Source organism: Alosa pseudoharengus, unplaced genomic scaffold (genome assembly GCF_046254945.1).
Source record: "Alosa pseudoharengus isolate Yale_2024_CS ecotype anadromous, Long Island Sound unplaced genomic scaffold, YU_APseudo_1.1 YU_APseudo_1.1_scf_2, whole genome shotgun sequence".
Taxonomy (NCBI): Eukaryota; Metazoa; Chordata; class Actinopteri; order Clupeiformes; family Clupeidae; genus Alosa; species Alosa pseudoharengus.
This window is the reverse complement of record NW_027468663.1, coordinates 42626889-42652094: the sequence shown is the minus strand read 5'-3', so window position 1 is coordinate 42652094 and position 25206 is coordinate 42626889. Positions and strand designations below refer to the sequence as shown.

General features: G+C 43.3%; 2 protein-coding genes across 7 annotated transcripts in view; one reads left to right on the top strand and one right to left on the bottom strand.

The window, feature by feature from the left end:
• The first annotated feature begins 2279 nt into the window (after window positions 1–2279).
• On the top strand, window positions 2280–16164 carry LOC143134573 (SH2 domain-containing adapter protein D-like). Of its 3 annotated transcripts, XR_012988686.1 has the most exons (9): window positions 2280–2356; window positions 3177–3245; window positions 3731–4094; window positions 6263–6413; window positions 9175–9357; window positions 9438–9591; window positions 9707–9826; window positions 12345–14161; window positions 14198–16164. XR_012988686.1 is itself a non-coding variant. In XM_076295056.1 (8 exons), exons 3-8 carry the CDS (start codon window positions 3735–3737, stop codon window positions 12529–12531), a joined length of 1155 nt encoding a protein of 384 aa, XP_076151171.1. In that variant the 5' UTR covers window positions 2280–2356; window positions 3177–3245; window positions 3731–3734; the 3' UTR covers window positions 12532–16164. The 3 variants fall into 3 exon arrangements, 2 of the variants coding, with proteins under 2 accessions (XP_076151171.1, XP_076151172.1); XM_076295056.1 differs by having other exon boundaries at window positions 12345–16164; XM_076295057.1 differs by having other exon boundaries at window positions 2339–2408; window positions 12345–16164.
• Window positions 16165–18245: 2081 nt separating this feature from the next.
• LOC143134570 (uncharacterized) overlaps window positions 18246–25206 on the bottom strand; it is a 23624-nt gene continuing 16663 nt past the window's right edge. For all 4 annotated transcript variants that reach the window (XM_076295051.1, XM_076295053.1, XM_076295054.1 and 1 more), the window contains 3 exons: window positions 21798–22011; window positions 20497–20730; window positions 18246–20298 (listed from right to left, as the gene is read on the bottom strand). In XM_076295051.1, coding sequence (XP_076151166.1) covers window positions 18631–20298; window positions 20497–20730; window positions 21798–22011 — 2116 coding nt within the window. In that variant the 3' untranslated portion in view covers window positions 18246–18630. The remainder of the gene's footprint in view (window positions 20299–20496; window positions 20731–21797; window positions 22012–25206) is intronic.

Sequence of the window (25206 nt, the reverse complement as noted above, 5' to 3'; positions counted from 1 at the left end):
CTTAATAAAAGCTTAACTCGTGTCACACTGTTCGCCAGCAGCAACATCCATCTTATTTGTTTTCAAGTAGCAGGGAATTCAAGCCAAACCGTTGCAACTCTGCCATCAATCATTATGTTAAGCCCACCTAACGACTCTATACACAATTTCATTGGCCTGATTAAGTTTCGATTTCTGGAGCTCACAAGCTAACGGAGAGTTGCTAGACTATCTGCTGCTAGGGGCGCGTCTAGATTTCTAGGCTATTTTAGCTCTAGCCTAGAAATCTAGACGCACCCTAGCGGCAGCAAATGTAGCTAGCTCCACATCCTAACCTCAAACTAGTTACTATATGTATAAAACCAGAATTTCATGGCTTTTAATAATATTGTTTTAAAAAAAATCTACTGTTGGTGTATCCTCAACATTTTGTAAAAAATAATGAGAGAAGAAGCTTAACATATCTCACTGCCTTTCCAAAGCTTCCCGTCAGAGGAATTGACATCTCTCTGTGTAGCGTCATGCTTCTTATTCAAAGTCTGTGTGGATTTTAAGCGGTTTTATAACAGAGTTAACAGAGTTGACAAGAACTTTGAGACGGACCAAAATTATATATTTTTTTCACTTAAATCTTGCATTATACAGAAAATAGACATTGTATATAACTGATGTTATAACAGTAAATTAATTTCCAAAAAATAGATTGTTAGACTTGATAACATCATGTTTAGTCAAGTTGAATGCATGAATCTGTAGTTGGAGACAATCAATAATATGGGATGTTGAAGTAATTTAGTTAATATTTTGTGGGTAAATTGGGTCTAAAATAAATATAAAGCATTGTTATTGGTGAAAGTGTGTTTTATTAGCATAATTGTTCAAAATTGACTGCATAAAGATTCATTTTTTTGATAATAACTAAATCTTTATCGTGGAGACGGGAAACGTATCCCGAATTATAGAATGTCCCAATATATATGTATCTTTTCTTACTATATTTATATATATTTTTTTATTCTGGCTATTGTATCTTTTTATTGTTCTTGTTTTGTTATTTTAATTACTGTTGTATGTTTTGTACTGTAGAGCTTGATGCTCAGTCAATTTCTCCCTGATGAAAAAAACAGATGATTATGTTTCTTTTTTAAATGTATGTATATGGTTATGGTTATGGGATTTGGCAGACGCCTTTGTCCAAAACGAGAAATATATATATGCCATACATACAGTATATGCCAGAGGAAGCAAACTAGGCCTAGAGCATCACCTGGCCATGGCCATGACTATGCTTTACTTTAAACGTGGTGCACCTTTCAGGGTATTCTTCGTTCTTCCTCATCCAAACATACGGGTATTTGTGCCCGTTTGAGGGTGTTTTATGGAGGTAACCTGGTAAGCCATGCTGTTGGAGGTGCAAACAAATGCTGCATCGCCATTGAGATCACATAGTAAAGAGCTGGCTCAAGGGTTATAAAAGTATTTTGTCGTATTTAGTTGTATAATGAAAGCACAGTTTTTATAGCTATCCATGTGTGTTCACTTCTGGCTCCTTCGCTATCAATTTGGTAACTATAACGGGTTATTTGCACCTTTCAGGGTATTCTTCATTGTTCCTCATCCAAACATAGCCTACTACTGTTCTATAAGCATGAACAAAAACGAATACTGAACCAAAACCATATTATGAGTGGCAATAGGTTTGGCAGTTAATTCTATGGAGCAACGGAACAAAACTAAAACTTTTTGGGCCTCCGAAGTCTGGAGGATGAATACCCTGAAAGGTGCACCATGTTTAAAGCGAAGCATGGCCAGGTTCCATGATGTAACATTTCTAAGTCAATCGCTTGCCAGCGGAACCAACCAAGAACTAGAACAATGTCTTCTGATATAATGCAAGCAGGCCGATATTGGTGTTGGGGACCTATTTAATTTAAAACTTTCACTTATAAACTAAATTTAATTACATTAATATCTTGTTACCCATCCCCACCGGACTCTGAAGAGTCGTTTATTTGATAGTAAATGGGTCACACTGTCAAGCTTGTTATTCAGCGTGACAGCGATTGTCACTAACAACAACCATGCATACACCGGATCGTCGTGGTGTATCGCCTCGCGCGCATGGTATGAAACCAATTTGAATGTGCCACGGGGGTTTTATGCTTTTATACTAAATATTTATCTGAACTGTACATGAGCTTGGTTGAGATCAGCTCATATGCGACGTTTTAACCCGCTCTCTGCCGGCTCGGTTTAACGTCAGTGTGTGGGATTGCAGTCAGTCAGCCGCTAGTCGGTATTCTCACAGAAGCGCGCCGGGGTGTCGTAGTGCACACACTGGAGTTTACTATCGAAAGAAGTTGACTGACAACAAGCCGTGAGTTTTGTGGTGCATTGCAGTAACGTAAACGCATGCCTTAATTGATCAGGTAGGAGGTAGATCGCTTTAATCGGTCGCCGCTGCTGTGATTTAAAAAGGATAGAATCTAACTAAACGGAATGTCAGCTAGCTCATCGTTATTAGCAATCTAATGCTATAACGTTAGTCCTATGGCTAGCTGGGCAGATTTGCATACAAGAAAACAGTTATACTTTCGTCAGGGAGCTATGGTTTGTTCATCACATAATCGTATATTAACAGTATATCATGAACATGACTTGCGTTCGGATTGGCATGTAATATTGAACACCTAACTTTCCCTGGAAAGATGAGGTAAACGTTAATGCTAGCTAGCCCTGGTGAGCAACCATTAACGTTACTCCTAGCTAGCACTGAAACGTTAGTTGGGCAGCTTTTCATAATCGATTACTATTGATAGTAAATAACTGCTAATACTCAACTTGTTTGCTCCGATACGCTGCTTGGGTCCTACCAGAAACGTTAAAAGCTAGCTGCTACTAATTTAGTCACTACCAAGTAGCTAGCTATAACGTTATAAGTTAGCAGAACGACCAGCTATGAGCTTTATCGACTAATGTCTAGAAATCGATTGTGAAATCACATTCCCACGTGCCCAAAATATGGAATCTTTCACACTGTTGAACTTACAAAATCTTTACACTAGATATAACTGATGAACTCACTTTAGTGCAACTTGTTTGGTTGTGTAGTTTTTAGCTTTTTTTTTTATAGGGGCGTGTGTTTGGGAGGCGTCGCCTGTTTCTGGAAGTAAGTGAAAGTTTATTGTTCTCTCTAGGTTCCCCTATGAGTTACCCGCTATTGTTCTGTCGAGGCGTCCATGCGTGAGTCCTTCTGAGAGAGAGAGGTACGTTCTTCTTCTTATTTATGCTTTTAGACAATTCTTAGTGGTATATTGAAAAGTCCAAGAGAAAGTGCAAAAGTTAAATGCTGTGTGTGTGTGTGTGTGTGTGTGTGTGTGTGCGCGCGCGCGCGCGTGTTCAAAATCCCTTTGCCTTTAACCATTATGGGCCTCGTTTAGTTGTCACTTACTTGGTGACTTACTGATGATGACAAATTGTAAGTTCTAAATTGACTGAAACAATGAATGATCTGAAACAAATGGCAGCGCGTTGGACTGTAATTATTGTGATTTGGCCTGCCTTTCAATAACAATAACCCTATCTTGGTGATCTTGAATAGTGGTCTGTTATATCGACATTGAAGACACTATATGCATGACTTGTGTGTATGTAGTCTGTCTCATCACTTTTGCTGTAAGTTGGATGATTAATAGAACAGATACATTTTGGGAGACATAGTAACACCCCCCACCCCCGTTCTCTCTGTCAGACCCATGGCAAAGTGGCTGAGGGACTACCTGAATTTTGGCAGTCGGCGCGGACCCCCCCAGCCCCCAACGCCAGACTACACAGAGAGTGAGATCCTGCGGGCGTACCGCGCGCAGAAAGCGCTGGACTTTGAGGACCCGTACGAGTGCACTGAGCGGCAGCGGGACTCCCCCGGCAGCGGTAGTGACGACAGTGAAGGCTTCGAGGCGTTCGGCGCGGTGCTGCCCAACGGGCTTCAGGTGAAGGTGGTGTCGCCCAAACACCGCCTCATCAAGGTGGATTCGCAGGAGTTCGGACGCTGCGCCCCTATCCTCACATCCAACTTCAGCAGCACACTTGCCTTTCAGGAACCCCCATCTCCTCCGGTAAACACACACACACACACACACACACACACACACACACACACACACACACTGACTTCAGACTTTACTGACTTCTCTATAGGAACCCCCATCTTGTCGTGTAAGCAGCCAGACACAGACACAGAGACACACACCACTCTTAATTTGTAGGAGTCCTAACTTACAAACAATGAGAAATACACACATATCAGTTTTCGTTTACGCTCGGTATGAGCTGTGCGGCCAGTGAGGTATGAGTTTGTCACGCGGAAAACATGAAGCGTGTGAGATATTTCAGTTCGTTTGAAGAGATTGTTAAGAAGTAGTCACCCAGAAACATCCTTGATGCCATGCGTGCTTTGCACGGCAGTCATTTCCTGTGGAAAGCATTGCCCATTGTGGCTGTGTTACTTCTGAGGAGGACCTCGCTTCCCTTAAGTCACCCTAAGTACCCTTTAGAGTACAGCAGCATATTGTTTTGATAGCTGTAAGGGTGTGTTTATTTTTAGGGTCTCTTTCTATGCTCAGGTTGTGTGTTTTGGATGGATGAGTGCATTTAATTTAGCTCTGCTGTAGTTACTCTCTACAACATCTGTGGTGAAAAGGTTTGGGTGATTACCCAGCTGTGGTGCTGGTTTGTAGTCCAGTCGCATTGTGCAGGGCAGGCACGGTGCATCACTAAGTAATCACCCTGTCAGGGATGATGAAATATTCAGTTAGGGAGATAGACTGTGCTCTGACTCGTTACGCCAAATTAGAATGCATAATCCACAGGAGAGACTCGCAGGCAGACAGATGTGAGCATGTGCGTACACACACACACACATACACACACAAAACTGTTTATACCTTGCAACTGCAATAATAATTTCTCCCTCATCAAATTATTTTATTATGCAAAAGTTTAAAAGGCTGTGGAACATTAGGCATTGTATTTTTAACTTTGCATTAACACATCACATCATGTTTACCCGAGCCACTGGTTCAGAGGTGATTAGAGCTCTTTACTCTCTGGATAAACATCCACACACACACATACACACACACATACACACACACACACACACATTCTCTCTCCACAAGCAGCAGAGGCTCATGACTCTCATGAGGGACTGTTATTAGGACTCCGCTGAAGCTGCACTCTCTGCCGCGTGCACATCTGATCAGGGGATCTCCCCTGCTCTGTCTCTGTCTCTGTAGCTGCCTTCAGATATAATCTCCGGAGTATATGCCGAGCTTTGTCAAACCAAGGTCCGACCCTTCGGGTGATTCAGATATGATGCTAACATGCTGACATTATAAGGTCATATGTGTGAACGACACCGACGCACATAGAAACTCTGTGAGGTTGAACCGGTTGAACGTGATTGAACACACACATAAACAGAATCTCCGCATGTTCTTCGCTTCGTTCAGACACAAGCTCATTTACATAATGTCAGTCGGAAATACTAGGAGGGGAGCAGTAGAACAGCTGGCTAAGTTCGGACTTCCAAATGATCGTTTATGTTGTTCAGATATACGTCCCAACCGTTTAACATCCGCAGAACCTCCTGTCTTACACGTGCGTGTGTGTGTGCGTGCGTGCAAAAACCAGCTCTGAGTTTGCTATCGGCTACAATTTCTTTCAGTGGAAACTCATGAAATACATTGACACAACAACGATACACAAATGTTTGTTTTGACTGCACAAACATGCACAAATGATTCCAACAATTTTTGTGTTATTTTAGGTGTTAATGGGATGCTGAGGCAAATAACATTAAACAACTTGCCCAAACGCCAATTTTGACTACACAAATGAACACAAACAATTTCAACTATTTTGGAGTTCTGAATGACTTCAGTTCACTAGCAAAGTTAATGTTTAAAAATGCTTATTATCATATTGGATGCCATATTTTTGTCATGTTGGTTGAATGGCAGCATTTGCAAATGCTCATGTGAAACGTGATTATTAATGTGACATGATGAAAGTTGTACTGTAAGGGAGAGTAGAGAGGCTGAGTTTTGCCAGTGTTGAGTAGTTCCATGTCTCAACTGTGACATTAATTCTGTGTAAAACAAATGAGGTTCGTCGACTAATTGATCATTTGTCTTCGTATCTGCACCCCCCCCCCCCCCCCCCAAACACACACACACACACACACACACACACACACACACACACACACACACACACACCTCAGGTGGTCCCATCAGCTCCTGCGGTGGGGGACACAGATTACTCAGACCCGTTTGACGCCAGACCAGACCCCCGGGCCCGACCTGTCCAGGAGCTTCCGCCAGTTGAGTGTGGCAGCTACATGGAACCCTTTGAGGCCCAGAGGGTTATCACAGGTCAGTGTTCTAATCTCTCTTGGTGTTTGCATATTCTGTAAAACACACTCCACCTGGGGGTATTTCAAGTACATGGTTTAGTGACAAACCTGGGTAAATTAACTCCTAAATAGTAAACCTAAATTAGGAGTAAACCTCCTAATAGAAGAGCTGTATGGCTTCATTCTCCAAACAAAACAATGGCATAGGGCTCTTGTTGTAGGAGGTTTACCACTTACTCTGTGTTAACTTACCCAGGTTTGTCACTAAACCACGTACTTGGAATACCCCCCAGCTCTCGTTACGTTACGTCACAAAAAGAACAACATGCATATCCAGCTCTGCTCTATTCTGCTCTGCTCACAAGAAAACTCAATAAATGCATGTGATAAATGCATGCATGTCACCAACATGTCTTAAACTAGCACGGCTGGAATGTGGGTGTTGTAATCTGTTGAAGGATAAATGTTTTGCATTTACTGTTGATGCCCTTGAGGTTAGTGTGGGTTTTATGCAAGACAGCCACCTCTATCTGTGTGTAATCTGATTAAAGACGTAATGAATTTTAACTACAGCTTGTGGCCTAGAATATAGGTAGTGCATACCCTCGCATGTAATCACTCACACACTCACACTAATGCAAAGCATACTTACACACACACACCTGCGCGCGCACACACATTCACACTCACTCACAGTCCCTCAACTATACACTTTCACACACACACACACACACACACACACACACACACACACACACACACACAAACACAGTGAGATTTGACAGCGCTGGAGTGAAGGCTGTGGCTGGGTGCGGGATTAAGGGGGATTACTGGGGCTCTGTGAGGAGAGTCCGTCTTCTAAGGAGATTACGCTCTCTATCTCCTTAACGCAATTTGCCAAATGGCATCCACAGGAGCTCAGGGTTCCGCTACTGCCAGTGGGTCTGTGGCATGCTCCCTCAGGGTTCTGCTACTGCCAGTGGGTCTGTGGCATGCTCCCTCAGGGTTCCGCTCCCTCAGGGTTCCGCTACTGCCAGTGGGTCTGTGGCATGCTCCCTCAGGGTTCCGCTCCCTCAGGGTTCTGCTACTGCCAGTGGGCCTGTGGCATGCTCCCTCAGGGTTCCTCATCCACCTTTTTAATCTCGTATCTGTTATCATACCTACTCTGACAGGTCTCTATCGCTCTCCTTTTCATGCCTCCTCTCTCTCTTTATGTCTCTGTGTGTGTGTGTGTGTGTGTGTGTGTGGTATGTGTGTGCCTGTGTGCTTGGTTGTGCTTGTGTGCTATGCTCTCTACTTTAAAATGGCACGGTATTGATTTGTATCAGTTTGACATCACAGACTGTCCGCACTGGGCTTTGTTATTGACCAGGCTGTCTCCTCGGATAACGCACGGTCCCTGTGGACGCATAACACTGTGGGTGCATAACACATGCTGGACCCTGTCCAGTGAAGCATAGTGCCAGGAGCACACAAGGAAACAGTTGTGTATTTGTGTGGATCCACACAACCACACAAATTGTGTGTATTTGTTTGGTTGCATGCATGTGTGGTTGTGTGTGTTTGTTTTTTTGCTGCACATGGATGCGCTGATAGCATTGTGTGTGTGTGTGTGTGTGTGTGTGTGTCATAGTCAGGGCTCTACACTAAAATTTTTTTTCAGGAGCACTTGTGCGCCCAAGTTAAAAAATTTAGGAGCACAGACAAAAATTTGGGCGCACAGTCAGTTATGTACTTAACTTACACATAATCTAACATTATACTGCAGCTAACAGTTAAACATGCCAGTGCACCAATTGCGAATATTAAGAATAACTGACAACATTTAGGCTACAGGAAACAGGATTTTAAAGATCAGTGCCTAATTTATTTTCAGTCTGTTCTATTTTCCTACATTTTGTTAATGTAAAATAATATAATACATTGCCATATTTGCATTTAGCCTGTATATCAAGTATCCTACCAAATGTAGGCTAATTTATTTATTTGTGAATCCATCTATAGCTAAACCAAATATGCCCATGGTGACCTATCAAATAGGTTTTTATTTAAAATATCTGCATTGATAGGGGCAGTAGGCAAACGTTAGGCCTACTTTCGTTTTGCACTTCAGCTTGTATTCGGTGTAAACAAACAAGCATGCGTGGAAGCCTGGAGTTGTCAGTAGCGTTCTAACTTTGAATAAAATGGGAGTATTACGGGAGGCTACTTTTGTGCCGGTTCGCTACAGCTATATTTTGCATATTGCAGCCAATACGTCAACTGGGCTAAAAGGCATGTTAGGTTACCTTTCCATCTCTCACTGCATTCTCAGAATCTCATCCTGTTCCTCCTATATCCAATGAATTCGGTGGATAGAAGAACTAATTTCTTCAATCTTTGCATCTTGGCTGGCTAGTCTAACTTTCCGCTTTTTCTGCACGCTCTTGGATTTGATAGAAGCGACTACTAGCGAGTCACAACGCGAAACTGCTAACGTTGATGGGAGGTGTAGTTTTTATGCTGCATTCGCGACATGATTCTATGGTTTGCCCCAGTAATGTTTCTCGATGTTGCGGTGTATTTTGTAGACAAACATTGACATGGAAGTCATTCGCACCAGTGCGCCTAAATATTTTTTTGCACTCGCACGGCATCATTTTTACTCGCATGTGCGAGTGAAATGGGCGCACTGTAGAGCCCTAAAATTGTTAAGAGTGTGTGCTTAGTAATGTGGGGTTATTTATGTTTATATGTTAACGTGTGTGTGTGTGTGTGTGTGTGTGTGTGTGTGTGTGCAGAGCTGCAGCAGGGTCAGCTGCTCTATGACAGCCCGTATGAAGAGCGAAGTGGCCGTCGGTTTGGGGCGGAGTCTGAAGAGGAGGAGCGTGAGAGCCGCCTCCCACAGGATGACGAGCGGCCCGCTGAGGAGTACGACCAGCCCTGGGAGTGGAAGAAGGACAACATCTCAAAAGCTCTGGCAGGTGTGTGTCTGTGTGTGTGAGTGTGTGACGTGTCTGTGTGTGTGAGTGTGTGACGTGTCTTTCTCTCTCCCTGTGTGCAGCGGTGCAGTTTGAGGGCAGTGAGTGGGAGGACCAGGGACGTGCCCAGCGCTGCAGCCCCACCACCAGTGGCAGTGGCAGCCTGCGCCACCCGTCCGACCCGCACAACATGCTGGGGGAGAGGGTCGACCCCCATCTGTCTCTGGAGAAGCAAGTGTAAGCCTCAGAGAGTGTGCGTGCGTGCGTGCGTCTGAGTGAGAGAAAGGTTCATGTTAATTTATTATTTGTGTGATGCAGTCCACATTAATGTGTGTGTGCGTGTGTGTGTTAGCTGGTACCATGGAGCTTTGACTCGCTCCGAGGCAGAGTCCCTGCTGACGCTGTGTAAGGAGTGCAGTTACCTGGTGAGGAACAGCCAGACCAGTCGGACAGACTACTCACTCTCCATCAGGTACACCTCTCTCTCTCTCTCTCTCTCTCTCTCTCTCTCTCTCTCTCTCTCTCTCTCTCTCTCTCTCTCCCTCCTTAAACAGACTACTCACTCCATCAGGTACACCTCTCTCTCTCTCTCCCCCTCTCTCTCTCTCTCTCTCTCTCTCCTTAAACAGACTACTCACTCCATCAGGTACACCTCTCTCTCTCTCTCTCTCTCTCTCTCTCTCTCTCTCTCTCTCTCTCTCTCCTTAAACAGACTACTCACTCCATCAGGTACACCTCTCTCTCTCTCTCTCTCTCTCTCTCTCCTTAAACAGACTACTCACTCCATCAGGTACACCTCTCTCTCTCTCTCTCTCTCTCTCTCTCTCTCTCTCCTTAAACAGACTACTCACTCCATCAGGTACACCTCTCTCTCTCTCTCTCTCTCTCTCTCTCTCTCTCTCTCCTTAAACAGACTACTCACTCCATCAGGTACACCTCTCTCTCTCTCTCTCTCTCTCTCTCTCTCTCTCTCTCCTTAAACAGACTACTCACTCCATCAGGTACACCTCTCTCTCTCTCTCTCTCTCTCTCTCTCTCTCTCCTTAAACAGACTACTCACTCCATCAGGTACACCTCTGTCTTTTTCTCTTTCTTTCTTTCTTTCTTTCTCTCTCTCTCTCTCATTTCAGTTTTCCCTACATCCACACAGCATCTGTAGATCATCACACATCACGAAACGCACGCACGCACACACACTCTTGCTCAAGACTCTCACGCACTCTCAGACATGAGTGCCAGCACACACACCAAACATACTCATTCAGACTAACACACACACACACACACACGCACATTCACAATGTTTTCTTTCCTTACCGCCTGTATGGTCAGACTAACACAAACAGCACACACACACACACACACACACACACACACACACACCCCCAGTGCTCTCAATCCTCTCTGTCTGAATGGTCATGCGCCCTTGGGCCCTCCATGTGTTGTGCAAACCAGGGCAGACGGCCCCATTCTCTCCCACGCACATTCCGCTCCTACATCTGTGTGCCTCAGTCTCTCTCACGACAAACACACATGAGCAGTAGCACAGCACAGTCTGACATGCTAACATAATGGCAAACAACACAACACAAAGTCTGACATGCTAACACGATGGCAAAGAACATAACACAAAGTCTGCTGTGATCATCAATAAATGAAAGTTGCCATCTGGATCTTCTAACTAAACAGATATTTCTCAAATAGATTTATTGTAAAAGAAAAGACAAAAAGTGTGAACTTATTTAGATCACTTTGTATTCTACTGCATCCTCTTTTCTCTTTCTCTCCCCATCATCCCTCTCTTTCCCTCCTTCTCCCTCTATCCTTTCATCTTCTTTCTCTCTTTCACTCCCTCTGTGTCTTTCTCTTCATCTCCTTCATCCCTCTCTTCCTCCTCCCCCTCTTCTCCTTCACCTTCTGTTTCTCCCCCTCCTCCCCCCTATCCTCGCTCAGATGGTTCTTCCGGCTCACTGCTCCCCCTGCATAATCACACACCCACACACACACACACAGTACAACACACACACACATACACAGGGCTCATCCCAGAGAGGGGCTTTTCCAGAACATTCTTTCTTCTCCTCGCCCTGTTGTTTGTCTCTCTCTCTGTCTGTCTTTTGTGTTTTCTGAATGGTCTCCCACTCCCATACACAATCACACACACAGCTCTGGCGCTCTGGCGCAGCATCTCAGTCTTTGTGTGAGCTGACAGCCGGTGTTTATGGGACTGTTACTGCAGGGCTAGTGGTTCTGGTTCTGGTTACTGGTTTATGCTGCTTTGTGATGTTCAGGCTCTTTTTCCGTAGGGATAGTTTCTCTCTCTGTCACTCTGTGATGTTCAGGCTCTGTTTCAGTAGGGATAGTTTCTCTCTCTGTAATCCGTAACTCCATGTAGGATGGTCAAACTAATATTTAAAGTACTTCATAAATCCACTTTTACATTTTACATCTTTTCCAAAATTGCTCAAATAGGGCAAAAAAAAAGAAGCAGCATGGCTTTTACTGATTCCTTTCATAAAAATCCCTGTTCATGTCTATTTGAGATTTGACTCCTCCCTTATAAAGTGGCTGTGAGTGCTAGGTGCCTCAGAAGATCTTGACTTTGCTTAGTAAGGTTGTATCTGATGTTGCCATGACGTCAGCAGTGTTACCCCAGGAACAGACACCTCAGAGTGCATGAAGTCCATAGTGTGCTCTAAAACGCTTTTTTCCAAACTTAACTCTGCCTTCCACTCTACTACTCTACTAAATCTCACTCCTGAGATCTTTGTTGTGTGCGTGCATGCGTGCGTGCGTGCGTGCGTGCTACGAACAACATGGTACACAAAGCATAACACAGCAGCCCCCCAAGCCCCCACATTCCCCTCAGAAAGCAGTACAGCAGCAAGAACACAACAACACATACAACGACACAGATTAGCAGTGAAGACAAACAGAAAAGAAGAGCTGGTGACGTGTGATATTTTATCCCGTGTCTTGTGTCTCTGCAGGAGCTGCCATGGCTTCATGCATATGAAGTTCTCTCTGTCCAGGGAAGGCAAGTACGTCCTGGGGGAGAACAGCCCCCTGTTCGACACCATCCCCGAGGTCATCTACTTCTACACCACCCACAAGCTGCCCATCCGTGGGGCTGAACACCTCTCCCTGCTCTTCCCCGTGGTGGTGCAGACACTGTGAGAAGGCCCACCGCTACCGACACACACACACACACACACACCCTGCTGGAGTCTTGCCATGGCAACCACACAACACAGAGGTATCTCCATGTCGACGACCTCACATGGCAACAGCTTCACTCGCCCCCAGAGAAGTGCCTCCACACCGATGACTCCACACACCCCAGAGTGTGTCAGTCACCAAGAGTATGTCAGTCACCAAGCAAGCATCACAGTCTCTGTCACAGACTCCATGTATGAACACCTGGACCCCCTGCATTCTCAGTGTTGGGGAGGGTGTAGTAACTCTTAGACTGTGCCCACACAAGCTCTGCTCTCCCAGCATACGGGATAGCTTAAAGTTTAATTCAATTACGTCAGGATCCCTCAACAGTTTACATAATTGTGTGGGTTTTCTTGGGATTTTCACTAGACTTTTTTGGAACATCTTTGATGATCACTACGACATCTGAAGACTTCTCTTCCTGCGCTCCTCAGTCACACTGCTCCCTCAAACACTGGAAGCTCTTGGTCAGCCCATAGTGCTGATGGGAAATCAGACATGCTCCTTGGAGGGTCAAGTAAACCCAAATAGACTCCCTAAGATGGCTCCCGCCAGGTGGCCTGCTACTAAATCTAATGGTTCCATCTTAATGAGGTAATGTATGGGGACTAACTCAGTGTTGTAATGGTCCCATCTTAATGAGGTATTGTATCGGGACTAACTCAGTGTTAATGTTAAGACTGGAGTATCACACGAGACCTTTGATCTCATTTTCAACTTTAAAAAAAAAATTTTTTTTAAGGGGAAACCTTTAAGGACTTTCACTTTCACGCTGAAGGGATGCTATGTGTTCTATTTTTTTTGTGACTGTTATGAGAAGTTACTCGTCACTGCAAACATGACAGCATTCGTTCACAGGACCCCGTCTCTACCGAGACGATTTGCTAGACGCATCAGCGTTCGTTCACAGGACCCCGTCCCTACCGAGCGTTTGTTTGTTCGTTCACGAGAGATGCCCTGCCCTGTTCTGGCACTGCACTGGCCTGCCGCTGGCACTGGGGTCTGATGCCTACTAGAGCAGGCACTGATGATGCCCCCTCAGATCCAGAGCCGGTACTGATGATGCCCACTACAGCGGGTGTTGATGCCCTCACAGCCACAGGAAGGGGACACTGGTACCCACTTAGACAGAGCGGACAGCCTGAAGATGGAGGGAGCCCTTTGCCCTGTCCGTCCGTCCGTCCGTCCACCGGCTCCTCAGCCGCCACAGTCATACACTGGTTTCTCTAAGCAATACTGCACTCTTGCTGCCCTGCACCCGGCCCATGAACAGAACACCACACACACACACACACACACACACACACACACACCCTCATCCTTACATGACTAGTTTCAATCAATGCTTCTCTCATAGGCAACATTAACCTGTATGTTTGACAAAAGTGTTATTGGGGTGGTAGTAAATCCTTTATTAGAAACAGAGTATTTCGATAACATATTCCAGCAGCTAGCTCCTAGAACACCCTCAGTGCACTTAGTATCCTAGTCTCCAACACACACACCTAGCGTTCATGGGCTTCGGAAAACCCTTTTTCCCAGTGAATACATCATCATTCTGCTTCATTCACGTCACGTAATGTGTAAGGTGGTGGCCCTTCACAACATTACTCTTCTCTTAAAGGTGCTTGCACTCTGCCCCAACAAACACCAACATTTGGGTCGGTGTGTACCGACAGTTAGCATTTGGTGTTTGTTGGCTGGGGTTATTATTATAGTTTATCGTTTGCAGTGTAGGAGGATGGCAGGGAGAGGCCACTCAAATGGCCGAATATGCGTAATTACATGCCCATTGCCACAATGGTGACACATTTCCGGTGAAGTACTTCCATACATAGGAATGTCTAGCCGGTTAGCCTTTATCCATTTTGTCCTTGACTAGTGATTTCGAGTGATTTCTGCCACTTGTAACAGGAAAGCACACTGAAATGAAATGAAATAGAACACTGGATACTACCAGGTCCCTGCATAACAACCATAGATTGTATGAAATAGATAACACTGTCTGGGGGACCATTAAAGGTTAAGTTTAAAACATTACTTAAACAGTCACTATTTTTTGAGAAAATATCCAAAAACACCTATGCTCTGTATTGACCCAGTACACTGACATGAAATGTTACCGGCTAACTTCAGACTGTACCCCTGGAACTGTTCTATCAGATTCTGTGCAAGTTAATGGAATAGTGCCGTCGTGAACATAATGGTATGTTCAAGATAACTCGAATCCTTCCGAATTCTACACATAGCTCCTTGAAAGCAGGCTGTGTCATGTCGCAGTGTGCTGGCTTCTTGAACAGTGGAGCGCAGCAGTGCTGTTGTCGTATTGTACGTGAATGCCCCTTAAGGTCGTTTGCAGTGAGGAAGGATGTGCTGCAGGCTCGGAGGAGTCACGACATCTTCGTGACAAAACAGGAACTTAAAGGCAACATTCCTGCCCAAATAACTTGCCTTGACCAGGGAATACAAAGCAATCATAGTTGCCAAACTATGGCAGACAGAATCACACTGTGATGCAAGAGATATGTCAAACCTTATGGGTTCAAATACTGTTCATGATTGAGCAACCTTCTGAAGGACGTTCGTACAGGGTTACAATAATCACAGTCTTTGATGTAGAATACAGGGTATTGCGAGCTAGAGCAAGTCTTCCATGTGTCCTGGCTCTCTGCTTTGGGCACAAGTCCAATATTTTAATTCATTTGTAATGTCAGTATGTTTATCATTTGCCAAATATTCCACCTTTTCACCTTCAAAACTCCTGCGGTCTTAATGCCTTTGACATTGGACATTTAAATATCTCAGTGTAGGCCTATAACTGTAGTTACTTAGTGCAGCTTAAACAGCGAGAAGATAGTTCAATCGTAATATTTGAATAGTCTTGGCTAGTTAGGTGACGCTTGTGTCACTGAAATATTCATCTTTTAGGATGAGTGGGTTCCAAATGCTCCCATACTCAGAAAACAGGAAATCACTGCGGCTGCCCTCTTGGGTTTTACATTGTTGTAAAGGTTTAAGGTGACATAACTGTTTGGACTTTGGATATTTTTGGATCAAATATTAAATTGTATTTAAAATGTCAAACTTTGACATGATCTTGGGAGAGTGTCAATCAATGTGCGTTGGCCTGGTTCTGCCAGTCTACATCTACTACTTTCTTTGAAGTATCAGAAGTATTACAATTTATTGATCAATACACGAGTATTAATCCAAATTCTACCAAAGATGACCAGCTGGGCTTGCAGGCTGACCCTTTATCTCTGCTCTTCTGCAACCTCCTCAATGGCATCCACGTTGCCTCTGGAGTTCCTATAAAAGAGGTTCCTTTGTGATTATTTAAACTTCTCTCCTCAGCTCAGAAATTAGCTGTCCAGAACTGTTCTAAAGCCTCTTCTCTTAAGTATTTCCAGACTAATCCCAGCAATTACACATCTGATCTAGACAGGCAGCAGCAGACTAGAGTAGTTTATCTGACATTGGAGTGGAACTATTTTTTACCAATCTGTCGATATGGCTCATACTACCTGAAAGTTTCACATTTGAAGACAATGAAAACCATTATCTCTGAAAATAAAAATGAAATTGAACTTGTATCTGGTGGTCTTTATTTGTGCTTACGGTTTCTCCATCCATAATTCTGAAAATGTCTTCTTTAATTTCCTGGGGGGGTGTTCATGGGTTGTTCTAAAAGAATGTCTTAATTGGTTTGGTGTTTACAATATTGCACATTCACTCCCTGAAGACTACGCTGATGTATTTTAGCCTACAACTCTCAAGACACTTTCCACACACTCCATAGGCAATTAGCCAAAAAAAAAGTGTTGTAAGAATACAAATACGCACACGTTTTTCCCTCCTCCACAGATCTTTGCTTGGGAAAAATATCTGTCAAGGACACCTGACTAAATGGGTAAGGATTACACACAGGGCTAAAAGCTTCTCACACAAATTACATGTGAACTACAGTTTGTCCATCTGTCACAGCGTTTCATTTTTTCCCTCCCTTATTTGAAGGGGCACCTTCAGCAAGACATGTAAAGTCATCCAGATAACTTAACTACTGGCTTCACTGTAGCGGTGTAAAATGACGATAATACTTATGATCTCATGAACTAAGTCCAAATATTGCTGAAAAATGCATGCCTTTTGAGGCCTGTGTTTGGATGAACCCATAAACTACATTAAACATACAGCGATAGACATTATGCAATGTGTGGTTTCTACTGCCCCCTACAGTTATCTTTGTATATGGCACTTCTGTGGTGACTAAAAGATAGTCTTTCCCATGTCCATTTTTTTCATTTGCTAAATCACTAAAACCCATTGGCTGAACAAAGTTCTCATTTGCCTGAACTAATTTAGCTAACTGTTCAATCTGTTGTCAATACCTTAAACCATTTTATATGGTACAACACAATTTGCAGATCTCACATCTTTCAGCAAAACTCGAAACACATTCTCATTCTCAAAACACATTCTGCACTCTAATGCACAGGTCATCCATACTGGTAAAAACAAGCAGCAACAATTAAATACAAATAGAGTAGACATGTCATTAATTAAACACAACCACTCAAAATTGATTTTGTTTCAAATGATGTGACAACAGGTTATTGAAAGTGGAAATGAGAAGGTCTGAGAAAGGATAGAAGAAACTATGTAAGGACGAGTGCGTATGCAAGGTCGGGGGAGTTTCTTGGTGTTCTATGCCCCCAACGTTGTCTTCAAGGCAGCGCTGCCTGGAAGGCGCTATGGTTAGGCATGGGTTAAGGTTAGGGTTAGGTTTAGGATAAGGTGCCTTTAAGTCGACGGAGCCAGCACTGCCTGGAAGACAACGTTGGAGGCATAAAACACCATCGAGCGGTGGGGTACGAGGAGGAAGAAGAACAAAAAAAACATTTAAAGTGCAAAGCAAAGTTATAATTTCTGATAAATTTTGAGCTACTATGATGGAACTAGAAGATACTATATAGTTTTTGTTCATCAAAACCTATAATCAAAACACAATGACGGAAAAATATGAAATTTGTTTTGAGATTAAAAATGTACTTCTCCCTGAGAACTATATGGTTTGAACAATGTGTTTTCTATTTTTTGGTGTATTGTTTACTGATTGCGATCAAAATGATATGCACTCATGCAAAGGTAAATCTGTTTTGAGGCTAAAGTTGGATTTTGAGCACAGATAAAACTGTTTTTAAACGAAAGTGGTAAATCTGTTTTGAGGCTAAAGTTGGATTTTGAGCACAGATAAAACTGTTTTTAAACGAAAGTTAGATTTTGATTTAGAGGTTTTGTAAATCGTGCTTGAAGATGAGGTTTTGTGTTTACCGTTTTAAAAAAATAGAGCAAAGTTTCAGAAATTGTATTTTAGCAATTGAAAAAAAAAAACTAATAATGAATGAATTCCTGTTATTTAGTCTTTAGGCCTATTAACCATCTTGATCTTGATAAATGGAAACAGAAAATTCACAACTGTCCAGTCCTCTAGCTAAATCAGTGCTAGGTCCAAACGTAACTTCATTTATGACCCATTTCATTTCAAAAACTAAACTTGCCAGCCCTGATAAAGAATCCATAGCAAGTGGTAACTGCAGGGAAGTTGCATTGCAAATGTTACCTCCCAGGAACAGAGAATGAGAACAGCCAATGAGAACAGCCTAACAGAGAGCTTAACAGTTGAAATTAGAAAATATGTATTTTTACTGAAAAAAATATTTGCAATACAAAACTAGTATTTTCATGATGAACAGTGGTCTCCCACCCCGAGCCTTTGTCATAACCATCCTCTCTGAACACTGTGCTGCAATTCTCAGTCCAAATCACCCTATGAAGGGAACTGCACAGTCTTCTGGCCTTGCATACAAACACAACATGGATTGCCAACTTTTACAGAGTTTAAGCTACACAGTAGATCTCTTGGCAAAACTCCAGACAGCGCCACCCTTTCATTTCTCCCTGGAACATCTTGAACAGGTGTACAACTCAGAACAAATATGCCAGCCTTTCCTCAAACTTCTCTGTATTGTCCTGAACATCTCGCAAGCATTGAAAATCTCAACTGTTTTTTTTTTTCCTTCTAATTCCATCTTTTCTTCCTTTTCCGCTGTTCCTTTTATCAGCTCCGGGTCCGTGGTGGCGCTGGATGTGGTTCTTGAGGCTGACGTTGTGGTTGAAGCACTGCCCACAGTCCTGGCACTTGAAAGGTCTCTCCCCTGTGTGGAGACGCATGTGGGACTTGAGATGGCCTGGTTGGTTGAAGGAGCGGTCGCACAGCTTACAGCTGTAGGGCTTCTGTCCCGTGTGGATGGCCATGTGTCTGATGAGTGCAACAGCAAAGCGGAAACCCTTATTACAGACCTCACAGATGTGCTTCCCATTGGGCCAATGGCTCTTCCTGTGGGCACACCAACTGGGGCGGTCTGAAAAGCGCAGGGAGCAGTCAGGGCAGTGGTACTTCAGCACCTCAGCTTCATGGCTCTCCTCATGCTCCTCTTTGTCTTCAGGTGACTTAAAAGCCTCGAGGCAATAGCGACAGGTGAGGCTGTACTTCTCACTGTGGATTCGATCGCTGTGTGTTTGGAGTCCAACCTCAGTGGCAAACCTTTTGCCACAGCTGGGACAGACGATGGGTTTAACTTTGTGCTCACAGATGTGACGGGGTCCACCGTCAACTAGGTTCACCATGGTGAGGAACTTACCACAGTCCACACAGAGCGTGCGAACGGGCCTAATACCGTGGCATTTTAGAGCATGATTTTGGAAGTCACTTAGACTTTTGAACTGGACAGCCAGGTCCTCAATGTGCACTGCCTGAGAATGGCCTCCATCTGGAAATGTTTCAGTGTTCAGGCTAAAGGACTCCTCGTGGGCATTTTTGTTTGCCACATGGTGGCCAATATAATCTAATCCTTGGATGTCAATGTATCTAATCCCTGGACTTCTAACTTTACAACAGGAGGTCTCTTGGGTGCAGCTACTAGTAGTCATCCCTTGACTGCTTCCACTACCATCTTGGTTACCATCAGTTGCTGTCCATTGTCTTGATCCAGAGTCAGGTCCTTGGTTGTCACCATTAGAAATGTTCTGCTCATCACATCTGATGGTTCCCTGGTTACTGCAGGTGTCCTGGTTTTCACATCTTATGGTTTCCTGGTTGCTACTGGTAAAAGAATCCTGGTTGCAACTGTTGTTGGTTTCCTGGTTGTTAGTGGGGGTATCCTCTATGTTGCCACCACTAGTGTCCATCTTCTTGGGTTTAATGCCACACTGGAGACAGCCATAGAGTCGACTGTGGCGCTGTCTGAAGCAGGTGTGTTTAAACCTGGACCCACAGAGAGAGCACCAAACCAGAGGCAGGATGGGTTCTGCATATGGATCGGAATTTAATTCACGCTTTGACTTCCTACACGGTCTAGGAACAAATTCAGCATCAGAATCCTTATCTTCAGATGCTGAGGACTGCTCCACGTCCTCACAGTTCGGATACCAATCATCATCAACACTGTCCTGCCTTTCCAAGTCTTCTTCTACATCAGCTACTTCATCCTCATGTTCCATTTCTTCTTCTTTTGGTTCCTGAACTTCAGACTTTTCTTCTTCCATTCTGTCAACAATCGTCACTTCCCAAGACACAGAGGAATGGCTGTCGTTTTTGTCATCTTCCTCTTGGTCATGTAACCTGTTGTTTGAGGCACCAGGTGTGTGGATAACTGAATTATTTACCTGTAGAAGACAAGAGCACATGTTCACAGTGAGCCTAAAGCAAACAGCATTACCACAAACCTGTGTGCATTGATATTAGTTTTAGATTAAGGCTTTGTGGATTTATACTTTTAAAGTTACGCTCCAAATTAAAAAAATCTATAGAAAAATGAATGGCTTTTGGAAATTAATTTGAAGAGGCCCAGAGAACATCAGTACCTTTTCTGTCCTTGTATGGCCCAAATCATCTGAGGTTTCAGCAAGACACCCTTCACCCACAAATGTCTGGTTTGGTGGGTGGTGACCTTTGACTTCTTCCTCTGATTGGTTGATTTGATCTTCCTCTTCCTGGCTTAATAGGTCTTCCTGCCTTAATAGGCTGTAATCTTTGACTTCTTCGTCAGATTCAGAGTCCGAGTCCCCAAAAGACAACAGCACTGTCTCTTCAACAACCTTGTAAAACACAAAAACAGCTGCTTCAATCATCTGGACTACATCAACAATGACAACACTGCCTTCATGAGGATTTCACTGGGATTTTCATGCATGATCTTCAAACTTTGTGAATATAATCAACAGGATTAGAATGGATGTACCCACTGCTTAAAAAAGAAAAGCAACAAAGGAATAACTGTACTGGAGCAAAAAAACATATCTTGATCCCAAAGCCAAAACCTGTTAAATATTGAAGCATTTTGGCAACTCCAGAGCTCCCCCTAGAGTCACAGAATATTTATATTCTACCTTGCCGTTGTAAATACTTCTCAGGGCTTGAGAGAACTTCGAAGATAAAAAAAACTTGCATAGTTTTACTTTAATAAGATATTAATGCCCAAACATGGCCTCCAAGATAAGGTATTTATCAGAGTGTAATAACAAAAACCAAAGGGGCAAAAGAAATCAAGGAGTCCAAGTAAAGTACAAAGTACAAGGAGTTCCAAAATTACATGGATAACTGTCCTCCATCTTTGACCCTTAGGTGGCGCTAGAGAACTTGACACAGGCATGGAACATGAATAAAAAAAAGAATCGGGGAACTGACTGACCCAAATCAGTGTGTGCCAGATTTCATCATATATAATATGGGCTAGCCTAGTCTGGTGACTTGGGTAACATTTCCAACACTTGCATCGTTTTTTGACATTGCGTGTGTTGCTGCTTCTGTTTATCACAATAAGTTTCGGTTTAGTCTTCCCCTCTTGTCGCTGATTGGCCTGACATTTTTCTTGTCTGAGGGAAATGGTTATGAACTATGGTGTTCCAGACTCGCTGAAAGAAGATCTAGGTGGGAGGGGCCAGACTATATATGGGCTGCCACAGACTCCCAATAAAATAGGCTATAAAGCACCTGGCCCCTACCTCCTGGTTATAAAGCACCTGGACCCTACCTCCTGGTTAGAATCTTGGTTATAAAGCACCTGGCCCCTACCTCCTGGTTATAAAGCACCTGGCTGCTACCTCCTGGTTATAAAGCACCTGGACCCTACCTACCTCCTGGTTATAAAGCACCTGGCCCCTACCTCCTGGTTGCTTGTTGGGTCTCTGATGATCTGTTCAGGTGGATGGCTTCTCCACTTTCTACTGGCTTGACACTGCTGGCACTTCTGCGTCACGTTGAGGAACCTTCCTTCACGACTCTTACGGATGCTGCATATGCTGCAGCACTCAAAGCACCTCTGGAACAGCTGCAGCAGGCATTCCAACTGCACGACGACCTCGCCTGCACGAACATGGCTGCAAGAGGACAGAAAACAGAGCACAGTCCGTTTGAATAAATTGGCAAAACAATAATGCAGGAGTTTAAAGGGCCGATTCAGGATTTTGGACATAGAACATCATTTCCAAGTTAGCAAGTGTGATATTTATCAGTGGAGACCGTTTAACACGTTTCATCCAGTCCATCTAATTGCAGAGTTCGCAGGTGCTAGGCTAGCGCAAGTAATCAGTATGTGTTAGCCTGCCACTAAAAACTGTCTTACCAACTCCAAAGTACACTCCAAATGACACCGATATGCCTAAAACTTTTTCCAAAACCCAGTAAGGTTCGGTTCTGAAGTTTGACATTTTTTCCAATAAGACTGACAACGACATAACAAAAGTTAAAACATACGCTCATTGATCTTAAATAAACATAAGACACTTTTGAAAGAAGGATGCTTTCAAGTGACAAAAAACGGTTAGCAAAATCTTACCCAAGTTTCCCCATGTGCTATTTCCACATTAGGTGGCGTTCACGTTGACACTGAGGAAAACGCATGCTCATGAACACAGTAATATTATAGTCCATGTGGACTTGATTGACTGCAAAGCCATTGAAAAATGCTAGCAATTGAAAGAATGTCATCACTGGGAACGTTGTATTCCAAAAGCATTACGTGCGCACATCCAAAACCAGGTGCTGGATAAAAAGGTATTCGTTCACACAAACTTAAGTCACAAAGTTGATTTGACCATCAGTTAACTTCGAAACAGGCTCTTTACTTTGGATAGACAATAGTTATACATCGTAGGAGTGATTCAGTGAATTAATTTGCATAACTTTTAATGTAACCTCTTATGTAATTATTTACATCCTAAGAATACATGGAATTTTATCAGCGTTATGGACGTGACATGAAATAGACAAACTTTTATGAGAGATTACAGGTTTCCTAGATGTGACATTTTATGGATGTGACGTGTCTGAACCAGTCCTCTAGCCCAGTGGTTTTCAAAGTGGGGGCCGCAAGGGGGTGCCAGGGGGGCCTCAGCAAATTGGAAGGAAAAATAAAAGCAACAAATAAATACATTTGAAATATACCTATTACTATGAGAGTTGTTATACAATGTCATTATAATAATTTGGTGCATATCTGAACATTATAATGACTGGGAATAATAGTAGAGTGATAGCTCTCATATAGCAGAAAGCTCAAATTTTACACACTGTATTCTCCATTGTGAAGTGCTTGTGGCTAAAATAATTATTAGGATTGCTTAATGTATTTTACATTTGCCTTAGTATTGTCGATGGGTTTAATAACACATCAAGGGTGTCCTTGGCCAGAACCTAGTGGTATTTGGGGGGCCTTGTCGTGGAAAAGTTTGGGAACCCCTGCTCTAGCCTAGCAATCTAGACGGACCCAAGCGGCAGCAAATGTCATTTGCAGCCTCTCCGTTGGCTTGCAAGCTGGAAAAATGAAACTTCGATCAGGTCAATCACATTGTGTATAGTGTCGGTGGGCGGGCTTAATATTGCGATGGTTCTGCGTGAATTCCCTGCTACTTGAAAACAAAGAAGATGGATGCTGCTGCTGGTGAAGAGCGCCACTCGAGTCAAACTTTTTTTAAGTTGGCAAATGTTTGATAGCCAACTAGCTCCGCTGTGCATGGGACTCATGAGTTGTAACGCCATCCTACTACGTGCAAAGGGAATTTGAAAGACAACCGCTCATCCCGCATGGCTCGTTAGGCTACCAGTCCTCGACAAACTACATAAAACACATACTTAATTACATTTGTGAAATTTGATATGAAACAATTGAAATAGTAGTCATGAAAAACTAGCAATGAAATTATTGCATCCTCAGTGCCCAGTAAGATCAACAGAAAGTCGTCATCTCTCTCTCTCTCTCTCTCTCTCTCTCTCTCTCTCTCTCTCTGAACACATCTGCAACAGAAGTAGGTTGCTAGGTTAACTCCAGCTGCAAAGTCAGCCGTCCTCACCAGCTAACACGATAATCCAGTTACTGTACAACAACAGTATGACCATTACGGGACGATAAATCACTCAGAGTTTCATTATTAAGTATAGCATATATACTCTTTTGATCCCGTGAGGGAAATTGGTCTCTGCATTTATCCCAATCCGTGAATTAGTGAAACACACTCAGCACACAGTGAACACAGTGAGGCTATGCACACACTAATCCCGGCGCAGTGAGTTGCCTGCTTCAACGGCGCTCGGGGAGCAGTGAGGGGTTAGGTGCCTTGCTCAAGGGCACTTTAGCCGTTCCTACTGGTCAGGGATCGAATCGGCAACCCTCCGGTTACAAGCCCAAAGCCCTAACCAGTAAGCCATGACTGCCCAAAGGCTGTCAATCACTGGAGGTATTTTAATATTATATTTTGTTTATAATATTATATTTTATATGTTTGCCTTCCTGTGGTTTTGATCAGCCTAATAATCTCTGAAATGTCAATTGGAAACACTAAGGTGAAATGTGTTGAGGCATGCCATCAGAACAGACGTTTATCGGCTTTGAGGTAAAATAGTCTCCACTCCTGTAAATTCACGTTATGTAACATCCATAATGTCACATCCATAACGCACCATTGAAGGTTTTAAAAGTAAGAAAGGGGCACAATTTTTTCATCACACTTAACATTTATATACAGGTTAAAGTCGAAAAATTTGAATATTGTGCAAAAGTTCAGTTATTTCAGTAATTTAACTTAACCCATTTACTCCTAAAATGCCTGCTAAAAATGCCTATAGAATCCTATGGCATTCTAGACTAAATAACCTTATTTCCTGAGGGTTTTCTGAAAACAGACTAAAAATTGTCAACGTCTACCAAAATGTAATATCTAAGCCTCTGTAGCACCTAGAAACATGAAATAAAAAGCATGCTGCACTACGCAGCATCTAGCGGGAGGGTCAATGTTGCGCTACGCAGCATCCAGCGGGAGGGTCGATGTTGCGTCATGCAGCATCCAGCGCGAATGGGTTAAAGGTGAAACTAATATATCATATAGAGACTCATTACATGCAAAGTGAGATATTTCAAGCCTTTATTGGTTGTAATTTTGTTGATTCTGACCTTATGAAAAACCCAAATTCAAAATCTCAGAAAATGTCAATATTGTAGGCTCAAAGTGACACACTCTAATCAGCCAATTAGTCCAAAACACCTGCAAAGGGTTCATGAGCCTTTAAATGGTCTCTCA